At 33.6% G+C, this 17,341-nt stretch overlaps 1 protein-coding gene across 5 annotated transcripts in view; it reads right to left on the bottom strand.

Annotated features, from left to right (window-relative positions):
* RC3H1 (ring finger and CCCH-type domains 1) overlaps window positions 1-17,341 on the bottom strand; it is a 69,480-nt gene that overhangs the window by 23,012 nt on the left and 29,127 nt on the right. For 4 of the 5 annotated variants that reach the window (XM_032463703.1, XM_032463702.1, XM_006172565.3 and 1 more), the window contains 7 exons: window positions 16,392-16,512; window positions 14,909-15,148; window positions 14,231-14,406; window positions 11,413-11,613; window positions 8,012-8,144; window positions 4,515-4,633; window positions 2,725-2,837 (listed from right to left, as the gene is read on the bottom strand). In XM_032463703.1, coding sequence (XP_032319594.1) covers window positions 2,725-2,837; window positions 4,515-4,633; window positions 8,012-8,144; window positions 11,413-11,613; window positions 14,231-14,406; window positions 14,909-15,148; window positions 16,392-16,512 — 1,103 coding nt within the window. The remainder of the gene's footprint in view (window positions 1-2,724; window positions 2,838-4,514; window positions 4,634-8,011; window positions 8,145-11,412; window positions 11,614-14,230; window positions 14,407-14,908; window positions 15,149-16,391; window positions 16,513-17,341) is intronic. The other variant, XM_032463704.1, reaches the window with a different exon arrangement.

Raw genomic sequence — 17,341 nt, 5'->3', positions numbered from 1 at the left:
ATAATAAAAGAAAGGTCTTTTCTCAGTATCTCATTAAACACCGGTTAGTATCAGCCTTTAATAAGTTGACAGTTCAAAAATATCAAGTTTTGATACCATTTGCATTTCTTTAACAATTAGTGAAACTAACATAGTTCCACATTTGCTGCCATTAGTGTTTCTTCTGTGAATTGCCTATTTATGTTCATGATCCATATATCTCCTGGTTCTTCTCTTAGAGATTCGCAGGAACTCATTTTACGTTAGGGATATCAGCCTTTCGTATGTCCTTTCCCCACCAATCTTTTTTTTTTTTTAATTCTGGTGTTTGGGCCATATCTTAGTTTTCAATTTTCATGTAATCAAATTTAGTAATATTCTTCTTTATAGATGCTGGGTTGTCATCACTCAAAAATTCTTTCCTGATGTTTAAGATTATGTAACAACAATAACAAAAATCTCTTAAGTATTCTATAGTTTTTCTCCTTAAATATTTTTTGTAGCACTTTTTTAAATTTTTTAACATTTTTTATTGAGTTCTAGTCATTTTACAATGTTGTATCAAATTCCAGTGTAGAGCACAATTTTTCAGTTATACATGAACATACATATATTCACTGTCATTTTTTTTTGCTGTGAGCTACCACAGGATCTTGTATGTATTTCCCTGTGCTATACAGTATAATCTTGTTTATCTGTTCTACATTGTGAAATCCCAGTCTGTCCCTTCCCACCCACCTCCCCCTTGGCAACCACAAGTTTGTATTCTATGTCTATGAGTCTGTTTCTGTTTTGTATTTATGTTTTGTTTTTTTTTAGATTCCACATATGAGCGATTTCATATGGTATTTTTCTTTCTCTTTCTGGCTTACTTCACTTAGAATGACATTCTCCAGGAATACCCATGTTGCTGCAAATGGCGTTATGTTGTCGGTTTTTATGGCTGAATAGTATTCCATTGTATAAATATATCACATCTTCTTTACCCGGTCATCTGTTTTCTTAAATATGTAAATCTGATACTTTTATAATTCATTTTGGTATAAAGGTAAGAATCTAGCTATAATTAATTTTCAAATGGATAGAGTTGTTCCACCGTCATCTTTTTTGTTATTGATGTGAAATGCTACCTTTAACATGTATGTTGAGTTCCCAATATGTATCTGGAGCTTCTTCTAGATTTTCTACTGTATTTCATTGGTCTAGCTATTCCCATGCTAATACCAGTCTTTATTCCCACTTTTGCTCATAAAACAGGTTAACAGTTATTAGTCTAGTCCCTGTTGAAGAGTTCTTTTTTTTTTTTTTTTTTTTTTTTCAGAATTTTCCAAACTGCTGGAACATATTTTTACTTCTAAATGAATGATTTTGTTAGGTCCCCAAAATCATGATGTTAAGATTCTAATTGGTATTTCACTGAATATACTATTTATAAAAGAAAATAAAACCTTTATAATTCCAACCCTCATCTAAGAACATAGTATCCTTCTTTATTTATTCAGTTCTTCTCTTATGTTCCTAGGTAGTTTACTAATTCATTTAATACAGATCCTGGATCTTTCTTATTAGTTTATTATTGGTATTTATCTTTTCTGTTTGTTGCTAATGCAAAAGAGATCTTTAATGTCACCTTTTTAACTGTATTTACCATTTTAATTTGTATGAGACTAATTCTTTTTTGTAAAGTAATTTTTTGATTTGTTACCTTACTAAATTCTGGTTTCTTTAGTTTCTAGTACTTCTCTTGAGTTTTCCCATGTAATGATTTTGGCTATTTTATTCTCTTGGTTACATACATTAGCTACTACTTGTACAATATTAAATAACAGTTTTACTATTAGAAAATCTTCTCTTACTCTTGATTCTAACAAGAATGACTCTAATAATCTATTATCAATTAAGCATCATGGTATCATGCTGGCTTTTGATTTGAGATGTAATTATCATGTTGGCAAAGTGTCTAGTCTATGATGTGTTTGTACCACTACGGGATCTTCATCTATCGTGGACACTGGATATTATTCAAATGCCTTCTGGCATCTTTGGGTATGATCACATGGTTATTATACTCTGTTCTCCAACCTACAGTAATTATATTGTGCCACCTTTGCACTTAATAATGGTGTCTATTTTAATGTATTATTGAATTCTAAGTTTTAATATTTAGGATTAAAAAAATTAATATGTGAGATGTATTTGTACTTCTTTATGTGCTTCGTCAAATTTGGTGTCAGTGTTACACTGGTTTCATAAAATAATTAAGAGGTTTTCCTTCCTTTCTATTATTTGCTAGAAATTTAACATCATTGAAATTATCTGCTCCTTGAAATTAGAAGGAATCTGTGAAACTGAGCTTGGCAATAAATAATTTCTTGAGTAGAGCAAAGGGCAAATTTCCCCATTGGAAATGCATTATTCAATTAGTTAAAATCAATCAGTTGAAGTTGATGAAAATTCTTAAGAGTTTCACTTTTTGGGGGGAATGAAAAAAACTCACTTTTAGATACAATTAACCATAAGCAACTTTCTATTTTTAGGCACAATGTAATGAATGCTAAAGAAATTGCTTTGGTTTTTTTTTTTTTTTTTAAATTTTGTATTACTTTCTAAACACTCTTATTCATTAAAGAGAATGCAACTACCTCTCTTCATATTTCTCAGTGGCAGCAAGTAATTCTGCTTAATAATTCTACCTTAATTCAATAACAAGTTATTAGAAGGCTGTCTAATGACTTTCACACTTACTTTTCCAGTTCCTCCTGTGAGTGTGCAAATGTACAGCTGGCCCCTCGAGGGCATCCTCCTCTCTGCTTCATGTCTCGACACATGTATGTTTTATATTTGCTATGCTGTGGAGGCTAAGATCAAAATTAAAACATTAGCTTCTAAGAAAAAGAAGTAAATTCCGTGTTGCCATTTTAGGATCTTAGTAATCTAGATGAATAATTCATACTAATTCATATAATTATCTATACTGCCAAGAGCAAAAGTGCTGGTAATTCATTCTGTCTGAGGTCTTAGAGAATCCCAAAATTCACTCATTAATTAAAAAATGTAATGCTGATTTTTCTGATATGTTGACACTATCAAACATAATGTAACATCAGATAAATTATTGATTCAATCTCATGAGAGTTGTATTTTTTTTTTATAATGGACAAACCACTGGAGTTTAGGACTTTCAACTATTTAAACTGTCTTCTAAGTATTTTCTTTGGATGATATTCAATATAGCTATACTTATAATCATGTTTCCTTATAGCTAACTACAAATCTACAGTAGGTCCTATAACTGAAGAATATTCTGTAACCAATTCTTGACAGGCAGAAGAATATGACAAGGACTTTAAAGTATCTCCAAAGGTATAAATGAAACTTATTATTTACAAATCAGGGATAAAGCAGGCGGACAGATCTGGGAGTTGATAAGATATCAAACACAATACTAAGCTAAGTGAAATTTAATGTATTTCATCGTTTATTGGCAGAACTTAAAAGTTAACCGTATTATTTTTTTATCACATTCTTCACAAGGTCTAACAGAACAGGGAGTTAAAAATAAGTTTTTTAGATTTTTTTTTTTTTTTTTTTGGTGGAGGTACTAGGGATAAAACCCAGGGCCTCATGCATGCTAAGCACACACTCTACTGCTGAACTATATCCCCTTATTAAAAGATGAGTTTTTAATTTTCTAAATTTTTTAATTGTAAAGTTCTGATCTGTGCTTAGACTGACTTAGGGAAAAGTGTGTCCCTATGTGGATCTATTCATCTATACAGCAGAACACTTTTAATATTTCTTGCTTTCAAAGAAAAAAAATATTGAATTATCTATTAATATTTACTTGAGCCAGATAAATTAGTAACACAGTTTTAATTTCTCAAGCTTACTACTATGAAATAAAGGGTGCAGTGAACCTAACATAAATCTTGAGGGCAAAATGAAATTATTGGGAGTAAAACTGAAAACTCTTGCCATAATATAGGCTATTATATTTTACTGCCATATGTTTCATTTAAAAATATTGGAGGAAAATTTGGCCCACTGGCATAAGACATTATGCATGAAGAACATTTAAATACTAACAGAGAAAAAGCATTTACAAAATATGTGAACAGTATTGGAGAGAGACAACATTAGCACTAAAAAGTGATACCTATCGTCAAACTGGAATGTAACAGTAACCAAAGAGAATAATTTTATATAAATGGAATAACCTTTAGCACAGGATCAAATGCTGCATATCCAACGTGAAAAGTGACTCCAGCACAACACTAGACCAACAAGGATTATTTAACTTCAGTGTTGTCAGATAAAATTACTAGGCTAACCCAGTAAACTGGCTGCTAATCATTCTAAACTATAAATCTTATTATTTTTGTTCCATTCTTCATGATGTTTAATGGAACAGGGAGTTAAAAATAGGTTTTCAATTTCTAGTTTAATTTCCAGTTTCTACGGATTCTCAAAGCACATCATCTTGTCAGCTTTGCTTGTATCTGTGAGGATAACCGCAATGGCTTACTTCTCCTCACCTGCTGTTGATCTGCTCCTTTTTTGCTGTGATTCTGGATATAATCAACCAGCCCATGCACCACTGTACGCACAGCAACCAGCCCATTTTCTAGCTGTTCCCAAGTAGGAGGAGGAGCATCTACACAACAAATTAAAAAAAATGTTAACTATGTTATGCAATGTTCTGCCCAGTATTAAGTGAATAAAGGAGTTAGTGTCAGCAATTTAATGAAAAGATTAATAATCAAATATAAAATATTCAGATAATGAGGGTTTGAATGAAGAGAGCAAAGCAAGAAGTGGACAGGTATGTGTAAAATTCTAGACAGGGTATCCAGAGAAGGCCTCCTTGAGGTTACATTTGATTAAAAACATTAAAGTGGGGCTTGAGTGTGCCTTGTGGATTTATTAGGAGAAAAAACTTTCTAGGAAGAGGGAAGAAGATATGCAAAGGCCCTAATATGGGAGTATGCCTGGCATGTTCATGGAGGTGAAATTTGGAATGAATTAGATGGGAAAAGAGTAAGAGAAGAAGTTGGAGAGAGGTAAAGACCAGATCAAAAAAGACTTTGGCTTTTACTGAGTAATGGAAAGCACTGGAGAATTTTTGAGCAGAGGGGTAACAGGATCACTCTGGCTCCTATGCTACAACCAGACAGACAACAGGAAGCTATTCCATAATCCATGAATAGAGGTTAGGGTGGTAACAGTGAAGGTGCTAAGTAGATAAATTCTGAATGGATTTTAAAGGTAGGGCCTATAGGATATGCTGATAGATCAGATGTACCTTACGAGAGAAAAACAAGTTGATGATGTTTGGACAGAGGAACTGGAAAGATGGAACTGCCACTAACAGGAATGGTGAGAAAGTGGAGGACAGGAATTGGATTTCACTTTTGGACAGATTACTTTTGAAATTCTTATTAGATATTCAAATAGAGCTATTGGATACTGAGCAGTCAGTTGGATATACAAAAGAATCCAGGAAGAAAGTCTGGGTGGTATATATGTTACACAGATTCTAAAACACCATCAACTGTTTAACACACACCATTATTTTATATGCTATCAAAATAGAAAAAAGATTGCTAATTATCACATCATTGTACAAATGAATCCCAATTTCAGTAATGCTATAATCTGAAAACATGTGGGCTTCAGAACTGATGAGATACAGTAAATTTGCATTTCATGTAAATACTATTTAAAGCCATGAGACTGGATAAGATTACCTAGGAAATGAGTACAAATAGAAAAGAGAAGAGATACAAGTATTAAATTCTCGGAGTACTCCAAAGTTTGGAGGCTACGGGGGAAAAAAAAGGTTAGAAGCTATGGAGATGAAGAGAAATCAGCAAGAGGCTGAGAACGAGGGTCCAATAAAGTAAGAAGAAAACTAGAAGAGTGTGCTGGCCTGGAAGCCAAGTGAAAGGAGTCTCACAAGGAGTAGAGAGTAAATAACAATGTTAAATGCTGCTAACAGGTCAAATACAAAGAGAACCAAGAACTGATGTTTGGAATTAGCTACATGGAAGTCACTTGTGACCTTGACAAAAGCAATTTTGATTGTGCAGAAGACATAAAAATGCCTGATCAGAGTGAGTTCAAGAGAGCGTCATAAAACGGAGAGAAAGGGAGTGGTAAGCAGATGGCGAATAATGTCAAAAGTGGGTTATGATGGGGGAGGGCATAGCTCAAGTGGTAGAACACATGATTAGTAGGCATGAGGTCCTGGGGTCAATCTCCAGTCCCTCCTCTAAACATAAAATAAATAAGCCTAATTACCTCCCACCGACAAAAAACTGGGTTATGATGAGAGGAATAACAGTACGTTTGTACAGTGATAGAAATACTCCAGTAGAGGAGGAAAACTGATGACATAACAGAGGAAGCTGGACAGATATACTTGACAAGATATTAGTACATGAGGAGAGAGGGTAGCCTCAGCTAGTACAGTTTATCCACTGTCATATATAAGAGAGCAGACTGTATTGGCACAGATGTAGGCAGACACATTGGTGATTGATGGGGTGGTAAGCTTGTGGAAGTGCTCTTCTGATTGCTCAGAACTATCAAAGCACAGAAGTAAACAAACAAAAAATCACTGCGCTCTAGGAATACATTTTATGTTGTCTGATTAAGTATTTCTGGTTGTAAATTTATTACTCTGAATGTCATAGTTAAGAGTTCCAAATCTTATTCTATAAGCAATGGGGTGTCACTGCAAGTTTGTAAGAATAGACATAAGATCAGAGATATGACTTATTTTACAGTAGTAAGTAGAGTGGTTGGAAGAATTAAGAGTAGAGGAAAATGGGAGGGCATTTAGTCTTAGGAAAAGGAACGAGGCCCTCACTGAGAAACTATTAATAGGCACAGAATAGAGCATATTATGAAGGAACAGATAAATCCTGTTGTCTAAAATGGTATATAGAGTAAGTGAAAGGAAAAGACTCAGGTTTTCAGCTTACACCTCAAGAGAATGAGGTCATTTACAGAGAGAGGGAACACAGGATGAAGAGCAGGTATCAAGTGAAGGGGAGTCTGCCACACAGAGAGGACAGAGAATCTCAGAAAGCATCTGTGGAAGTGGGTCTGGAATGATGAAGAGCTAAGAGCGACACAGACACTAGGAGTCTATTATTAATAAATAATACCTGAAGCTGGGAATGACTGTCATCAATAGAAAGTGCAGGGAAAACAAAATCCAAGAACACAAACGGCCTGCTCTTCAGGGGACAGCAGAGCAAAGAGTGGTCAATATAAGACAGCATTCAGAAAGGTCAGAAGAGAATCATTAAGATCACAGAAAGATAAGGCATCAGGAGAGTTTCTATGTCAAGGAAGCAGTAAACAACATTACAAAGTACTGAAGACAAATCAAGTAATTTAAGGACTGAGAAAAAGTTTGGAATTAGAAACAAGGAAATTACTAGTGAATGTTAAGAGTTTTAGTTTAGTAGTAAGAATAAACACAGAGACAGCAACAGAATACAAGCTAACACATCTGAGATGCTAAGAATTAGGTGAAAAATGAAGACAGGGTGATTTTTAGGTCAAGGAGAAGGATCAGGAAAAGGCTTGACAAAGACATGCAACAGAGGATGTGTGATGGAATAAGATATCATAGAAAAGGGAAAGTTGGGACCAAAAAAATGCAACTAAAGATATGTGATTTAGAAAAAAAAAATGAGAAAACTTGAGTTTTGTCAAAAGAGATGAAAATGGTAAAATACAGCACAATTTTGTCATGGGAGAATGAGGAAACGTAAAGGATCCCAGAGAGAACCTATTTTCTGGATGATTATGAGCAGCACAGTAAAAAGTATTAAATAAATATTAGTTGAAGTAATAAAGAAATAGTCAAGACTGGGGTCAGAAACGTAAGTACTGTAGAAAAGTTCTGGAACTGCTACTCTGGGAAATTCTAGAAAAATATAACAAAAGGTAATTAAAAGAATCATTAAATAGCATTACGGCACATATGGGATAGTCCAGTAACTTCTCTTGGGTTTACCTGGGCTAGGGTCAATGTTTGCTAATAGCTCCAAATGGGGTCTTAGTCGGTTCAAGTTTGCTGGATCTCCAGTCCGCTGGAGAGCAATTGTTAGTTCCTGAACACTTTGTGCAAAAGAGGCTGGGGTCTGCAACTTAAAAAAAGATAAATATTAACTTCCCCCCAAAGGCTAGATAATCCTTTAAAAATAAAGGTTGCTTACAATATCACAATAATTTTTGTAATTTATTAAATCTAATTTTTATCCTCCTGTACATCCCATGCTTTGGCCAGATTGTATTACTCGCTACCTGAACCCTGAACTTCTCTGCATCCACAGGTTGGCATATTGTATACTCTCTTCCCTCTGTCCTCATATCCCTCAAATGTGAGACCTTTCTCAAATCCTCAATTTGGAAATATTCTTTATGTCTTATGTTCTTAAAACACTATGTTAGTTTGACTCTTGCGGGGGGTCCTTCCAAGTAATTCAAATTTGGAAATATAGTCTAGAGAGAATGCTATACAGTAGCAAGAACAATGAAACCGAACTCAAACCGAGCTTGAATTCAAGTTCTATTATAGATCAAAGATTATGACACTACATATAACCTTTACAGACTCAATCTGAAATCTATCTGTTGTATGGACTAAATGATTTCAAAAGTCCATTCTAGCTCAGAAAAACCCTACATTAGCTTGGGGATTTGGAAGATATCAGGTTGTATATTTTCCTAAGACTTAATGACACACATACTTGCATTAAGTCTCCTAGGTTAGCCAATACATATGAACTTTAAAGGAAAAAATTTAACTACATGATAATAACTAAGGGTTCTTACTTGGAAACATTTAACTGTCTATGTAATTTATTAATATAGAAGAGAATTTTTCTCCCCCAAAGGTCATTTTAAAAGGTAATTTTTAAAAAAGCACATATTTTTAAAAAATGGAAAATAATACAACTATGTTGACATGCCTTTAATTCAATTTTTCATCTCTGCATGCTTTTTATATACTTATAATCAGCCATTTATAAACTTATGGGTTTGCCTCCCATTAATATTACAACAAAAGGATTTTTATATAGCTAACCATTTTTATTATGAAATACTTCAAAGAAAAGCAACTAACATAATACCCATATATCTACCACCAAGACTTAAGAGAAATATTTCACTAGCATTTTTTCAAGAAGAAATTAAATGTTATTTATCAGTTGAAAAGAGTATCTGTCCTGACATAACTGCAATTTAATGGCCATGTAACAGTGCTCTGAGTAGATATATCTTAACTTTTTTATCCATCTCTTTATTTTGTCCTTTATAAATACCTCAGCAATTAACACCTTTGAGTTCATAACCTTTGAAAGTTTGAATTATTTCCTTAAAATAAATTCCTGGGAATACTAAGTTTGGTCAAAGGACATGAATATTTTGAGGTTTTAATTACTGACAAATTGTAATGCATTTTACAAACCATCAGCAATGAACGAGAGTATATGTTTCTTTACTAACTTAACAGGCAATATTTGGTATGTCACTGTTCTAAATGTGCATTTAATTATCACTGGGGCCGAAATCTATCTCATCAGTTAGATATATTCCTCTTTGTGTACTGTTAATTCATGTTTGTCTTTATTATAGCATAATTGTCTTCTTACCACTTTTAATAAATTCTCTATTTACACTGTCCGATACAGTAGTCATTAGCAACATTAGGCTATTAAAATGAATTAAAATTTTAGTTTACCAGTTACATAAGTTACATTTTGAGTGTTTAACAGTCATGTGGGGCTAGTGATCACTGTATTGGACAATGCATATTCAGAACATTTTCATTATAACAGAAAGTTCTATTGATCTGTGTAATAAGATGTCACACTGCAAAGTTCATTTAACAGTTTGTTGTATGAAAGTTTCAGGTACTAAATTCAAATTACTGCTCATGATGTGGGAAAATTACTACAGGATATAAATCTAGTTACATAATCCAATTCGGACAAGAAGGTTAACCTCCTTGTAGGATCTTCATAAAAGCAAGTCAAGTTTCTCTTTAAAGGTATAAAGCTACTCCTTTAAGAGATCATTGTTAAGGTTTCAGTATGTCACAGTTAGTCAACTGCATAATTTCAGACGTAGAAGTTGCAGGTAAAGTTTTGTTAAAGGTATGCAGGAAGCTTACAGGCAGAACAAATAATATACATTACACTTAAAGTTATTGCACTAAGCAGTTATAAAGTACATTTCCCAATTCTCCTTTAACATCAATCTACTATCTATCTATTCCAAGAATTCTATCCTTAGGAATAGAAAAAAAGGGAGGAGGGGCAGAAGAGTTTGAAAAGAGGTTTAGTGATTAAGAGCATGGACTCTAGAGTCAGAACGTCCAATCAAATCCAGCTCTGTTTCTCATTACCTATGTGATCCTGGAGAAATTTACTTAACTTCCCCCTGCCTCTGTATTAAAGGGATAATACAGGACTGTTGAGAAGATTAAATGAATTATTTAAAAACCACCAGGCACAGAGTAAGCTCTCATAAGTGTTAAATATTTTATTGAGGCTACTCTTACATATTGACATTATTTCTCTAAATTAAATGTAGGGTGAACTCTAATGTATAATAATCTCTGTAGTTAAAAAATATTTAAGATAAAAGAGTAAAAATTAAGGGAAATAGTAAAAGTTCAAAAAATTATTGAACATAATACATTTACATGGCACTTTAAGAATTTTTCTTAACAGCTCTTTCATGTATTTCATGTTGAACTACAAAAAAACCCAGTTTAAGTATTAGTCTAGTTTTAAGAGAATTAAATACAGCTCTTAGAGTCAAAATTAAATAGCAGGGTCTGGCCTACAATTCACATGTACTTGAGTGATCTTTTCATCGTAACAAACAATACATAAATTAGAAATGTTGCTGAAAATCTGATCAAATTTAGAATGGTTGGTAACTTACTATGTGAAATTACTGAGAAATATAAGAATAAGAAATCTCAATGTATACATCTTCAAAGCTAATAAATGGCTGTTACAGGAAGGGAACAAAGGTATTTTGAAAATGGGTTTGACTAACACAGTGATCAAAACTCAAGAGAATAATAAAAGGGAGAGAGGCAATGATCAAACAGAGATGGGAGACTCTCAAAGGAATGGGAGACACTGCTAGATAAAGCATTACAGCACTAATCAAATTAAATCGCATATGAACAACAGCATCTACACCCCAATTTAAAAAATCTTTATACGAACAAACTGGTATTATGATGTGCCTAGTTATGACATAACACTCAATGACAGAAAATGTAATTTACAAGAGCCTGCCATACAGTATTCACTTCAATATACATCTGTTAAGTAAATAAGTTACCAAAACTCCAAGATTAGTCCAAGAAGTAAGGGACAAAAAAGGGTCTACCTTGTCAATAATGGACTGCATATGGGATTTGTGAGACTGGTCTCCATAAAGCAAAGAGGACCATTGGTCCGGTGCAATCCGTAAGCCTGCTTCCATCGCAATCTGCACTATTTGGGAGTCATGTTCTCGCCGCAGAGCTTCGTAGGTTCTAAATTCTTCTTTCAACTGCATCAAAGAAGAGTCTTCATCACGTTTGGTGACCTGATAAGACACACATAATTTCATGAGTCAGGTAAGAAATAAACTGGGCTTGTACTTCATATTACCATATATAGATTAGAAAATACTCTGAACAAAGAAAATACTCATACAATTATTCTGAGAAATAATGTATGTTTCTTCTCCGTATCTGTGGGTTATCACTCTTGGGCTTGCCTGGAATCGAGCTAGCTGGTACTCACAACTGAAAGAGCTTCAATGCTGGTGTGATTCTAAAGATGACTAATTCGCACTTGGTTTAATTCTCCATGGAGCTGAGTAGATTAGGTCACCATCAGAAAGTGCAAATCTAAAATGCTGGACTACAATAATCATAATGAAGATCATAATAATGCTTTTTATTAATAAAAACAATTGACACATATGAGTACACAGTGTGTGCCAGTCAGTGTGTTAAGTTATCTTAAGTGTTATGTTAACACGTGAACTAATTTAATTCTTTAAATTTGTTGAGGAAGGTACTACTCGTATCACCCCTAACAATTCACATTTAGAGTCAAGCTGGATTTATGCCAAAAGCTTAATAAATCAAAGTAAAATAATTATTCTAATCTAGGATTACATCCTAACATATTTTAGAACATACTTTGCCTTGTAAATCATTTTTTCCCATAAAGACTCAAATACCTCTAGTAGAAAATTTCCATTTTTTCCCCACCCATCAAAGAAACTATAGGCTATTTTAGTCAGGACATCTAGGTCATACTTACATTATATTTTTTAATGTATTCCATTCTTATTAGAAGATCTAACTTAAATTTTGTTAGGTAAGTCCACAGAGAGATCAAATAGATTTTAAAAAATCAATGACTATAGTCACAAAAACTAAATATATCTTGTCCCTATTCAAAGGCAAATCTAAAAGACCAAATGTATGTACATATGTATGAAAACACCCTCTCAATATAGGCTAAACCTCACTAAAATGTAGAACATGTTTTCTATATGATGTACTGATTCCCAGGGCTTGGCTCTCAAAAGCTCTTTAACTAAAAACACTCAGAGTTACAAGATATGCAATGTCTGAAGTCTTGGAACTGTACTGTACTAAGAATGACCAGAATTATCCTGCAGCCTGAAAAGGCTTTTCCAATGGAAATAAAAGAGATGCTATAAATACACAGCTAAAACACAGCAATATGGATACAAACGCCTACTAGGAAGAATGGACAATGCAGTTGGAGCTGAGTTCCATGAAGAAGATGAAACGGGTATTGGTAGACACTTAACAGAAACTCTGCCATAGTGAATAAAGTTTAATAAAGTTTAGGGTATGGACCCATTGTGATAAGAGAAGATAAATCTTTTCATAATTGAGAATGTGGTATGAACTACCTCCAAGAGAAGAAAGTAGGTGGACAATGAAATAAAAGGAAATAATCATGACCCAAGTGAAAAATAACTGGAGTTTTACATATTCCAATCTTTTAAAAATTATTATTAATGCTTTTAATTAGGATTGAGAGAGGTTCACTTTGGGTATTCTGGGGTTTTTGAGTCCCTTATTATTCTTCCAGAGGAAAGGTTGGATTTTTTTATTTTTTACTTTTTAAGCTTCCTATATTGTATCTATCTGGTCCGGTTAATGGGGAAGTAACACTGGAAGCAAAGGGACATTCTGAAGTGTATCCCGGATCACACTGTACAATAATGTTATTACAACCACTGTAACAAAAGTAAGTTATTCAGGGACAATCTCTGGACTAGTCGGGGTTGTTTTGGCTAGAGGTTCTGAGAGGTCCCTAAGAAAAACAAGAGGGGTGAGTATAGACCTGGAGTCCACATCCCATTTTCTGTATATAATCTGACTCTAGAAAGAAACAGAATTAATATTGGCATTTAGCTAGAGCTTTAAAAGAAAATTTAAGTTAAATCTGTATGTGCTGTTGACCTGGTGGCCCATTTTAACCTTCTCAAAAAATGAGAGAATAGAATATAGTAGGATGGCTAATGTGGGAGTTGTTTTGTTTTGTTTTGTTCTTGTTTTTTAGTTTGAGTGTCAGATGAGGGAATGTGGTGACTTCCTTACAGCTTGTATGAATTAACAATTTTTTAGAGATATGTTTCCCTGGCCCAAGAAGTACCTGTTACATATCATGTCAAAAGCAAGAAGCCTTGACATTCAGAAGTCAGGAAAACAGGATGAACAATAAATGAAATATAGTGGGCACCAATGTTTGAAAGAGTGTTGATTTGATTCGAGATGCATTACTATACATTGAAATGGCAAATGGAGCTTCAGTACTTTATACGTGGAATTACATCAGGAACAAAGAGTGAAATAAAACACTCCTGCCTCAATGACTCTCTCTTTAGATCAATTCTGTTCAGTCTCGGTGGAAAACTGACATGGCTTAATAGTCTCTTCAAACAAAAATCTATAAGCCTTGATTTGATCTATCCTATTGAATATCTAATACACAAAATCCAACACAACAAGATTTAATAGGACATCATCTACGTTCTTTAAAAGAATAAAGAAAAAATTGTTAAAATTTTCTGAAAAGATACAGGCAACTTTACTAAACTCAAAGTTTTACTACTTAAGTTTGGGGAAAGGATGCTTTCTGTTAAGCTGAAATTTAACGTAGGTTCATACCTTGAAGCAAGAGGCTCTATAAAGGAGCTGGACAACATGCCCAATGCTAGTTTTAGAGGCTTGAGGAAACCGTGGCTCCAACCTTTGTACCACAAAGAGAACCAATACTTTTCTTGACAAAGCAGAACCATCTTCCAAGGCCAGGAGAACCAGCTTTAGAGCTTCCTCCTGCATTGCTAGGAAAAGTTGAGCAAAACCAAAACTTATCATGTACAGAGGTAAGACAAACCTGTTTCTTAGAAGGGCAATATTCAATAATTTCTGCAGGTACCACTTAATTAATTGGCAACACAACAACAGACATTCACAGTTACACTTTTTAACCCTTCTGGGACAATTTTGTATTACATTACATTCTGTATATTTAAGAAAGTGAATAAGAGATTAATATATTTCAGGAAAACTTCAATCAAAATGAACAAACTTTGGCATTAAAAGATTTCACAACATTGTAAAATGACTATAACTCAATTAAAAAAAAAGTGTAAAAAAAGAGAAAAAAGCTTTAAGTGTTCTGAAAAACTGACATGAAATTAATTACCCAAGCCATGATTGTCAAGTAAGATACTACTTGATAACAGAATATTGCAAAGAACTAGCCTTTGTACATCACTTACAGTTCTTACACAGTAAGTTTAGAATTACTAATATTGTAAATATCAAACTTTAATTATATACCTGGTCCAAGGAACTGGCAGCCTCTAGCCCTGACTGCTGCCCAAAGATTGGAAGAGAGTTGCTGAGGATTCTGGTGCTGGAGAATGAGCTCTGTAACTGTTCGTTCACCTAAAGATCGAGCTGCCCTCATGGCACGAATCCTGCCTTCTTCTTCCACCAGTTGGCAGTGGACCAGAGTCACCAGCTTCCTCTGCATCGGGCGACTCAGAACACTCTGAGTAGTGCTATTCAGACCCACTCCTTTAAAGAGAATAAAAAGTTATTTATAGGTTTACAATGCAATTTTAGAGTCCAGGAAAATTTTCTCTGATGGGCTGACTGACTTACAAATATGTGAATAGTTTGGGGTTCTACCAGAATACTTACACAATAAATAAAATTACACAAGTGGAGCCTAGCTTGCATTTTAAAAGTATACAAAAGCTATTAACTCAAGCAAATATAACACTCATTATGACATTAAATTACCATTATTCATTCTAATTATAGAGGAATAAAGAAAATAAGGCCAGACAACATTAATAATTAGTTTATATCCCAAATCTTGAGGTCCTAACAGGTCTCACATATTATTTCATAGTGGTTAATCTTGCTTTCCTAATGAAAAAATAAGCTGTAATGGCAAGGCAACAATGGCAACTTCCAATTTTGTTACATCTCCAACAGATTACCACAGAAAACTGGATAGAAGGCAGACAACTGAAAGTTGTCAAATGATAGATAACCCTTCTAAAACCACCAGTGTATTTATACTTACTTAAAAAAAATTTTTTTTTAATTGGAAATACAGTCAGTTACAATGTGTCAATTTCTGGTATACAGCACAATGTCCCAGTCATGCATATACATACATATATTTGTTTTCATATTCTTTTTCATTAAAGGTTGTTACAAGATAGTAAATACAGTTCCATGTGCTATAGAGAAGAAATTTGTTTTTTAAAATCTATTTTTATATATAATGGCTAACATTTGCAAATCTCAAACTCTTAAATTTATCCCTTCCTAACCCCTTCCCCCTTGTAACCATAAAACTGTTTACTATGTCTGCGAGTCTGTTTCTGTTTTGTAGATGAGTTCACAGTGTCCTCTTTTTTCTTTTTTTTAAGATTCCACATATGAGTGATATCATATGGTATTTTTCTTTCTCTTTAGGCTTACTTCACTTAGAACAACGATCTCTAGGTCTCTCCTGTTGCTGCAAATGGCATGGTTTTATTCTTTTTATGGCTGAGTAGTATTTCATTATAGAAATAAACCACAACTTCTTTATCCAGTCATTCAAATACTCTTTCCAACATCACATAAACTTTAAACTTACTACTTTATTTGATGTAGCTTGTAATGGTATTATTTAACATCAGTGGGTTTGGTTTACACTAAATAAATTTTGTTAACATTTACTTATAGCCCACAGTTTTTATGAGAACAAAAGCACCTTTAATAAACATTTGCTTAGCGTGGATAATTTCATCCAATTTACCTCTAGCACTGCTGAGTGGTTTCAGGTACAGTGCTAATTCTTCTACACATTTCCTGGCTTCCTCATAATGCTTTGTATCTTCAACTCCACTACACAAAGTAATGGGCTGCTGCTCAGGGACCTAGAGGTCCAAAAAAAAATAAATAAATGAAATGTGTGTTTGATTGCTCACTAATTAAAATCAAATATTTTACTGAGTATATTTTATGCATTCCTACTGAATATATTTTATACACTGGTAACATGAAAACTACTAAATTTACTGAATTATCTCAAAAGATCTTTTCTATACATATGCACAAAATTATTACATAAAAAATTTTGTTTTGTTTCTGTAACATTTTTATTGATATAATTTGCATACCATATAACTGACTCACTTAAGGTATATAATTCAATGACTTTTGGTATATTCACAATTATGCAACTCTCAATATTTTAGAACATTTTCATCCCCCCCCACAAGAACCTCATACTCTTTTAATGTCACCCCTGCCATATTTCCTCCCAAACCCCCACCAGCCCCAGGGAAAAACTAACATAGCTTCTATCTCTGTAGATTTGTCTGTTTTGGACATCTCATGTAAACAGAACCATACAACTTCCAAAGTGACTGTGCCATTTTATATTCTTACCAGCAATAAATGAGAGTCTTTGTTGCTTCATATCAGCACCAGCACTCGGTGTTATCAGGATTTGAGCTATTTGAACTGGTGTGTAGTGATACCTCATTACTGTTGTTTTCACAATTTTTAAAGGTTATATTCCATTTATAGTTATTATATTATGTTGGCTATATTCCATGTTGTACAATATACCCTTGTAGCTTACTTTATACATAGCAGTTTGTACCTCTGATTATTGTTTTAATTTGCAATTCCCTAATGGCAAATGATGCTGAGCAACTTTTTATTTGCTCATTTGCCATCAGTATATCTTCTTTGGTGAGG

Source organism: Camelus ferus, chromosome 21 (genome assembly GCF_009834535.1).
Source record: "Camelus ferus isolate YT-003-E chromosome 21, BCGSAC_Cfer_1.0, whole genome shotgun sequence".
NCBI lineage: Eukaryota > Metazoa > Chordata > Mammalia > Artiodactyla > Camelidae > Camelus > Camelus ferus.
The sequence above is the reverse complement of the archived record's forward strand: the minus strand, read 5'-3'. Positions and strand labels throughout refer to the sequence as shown.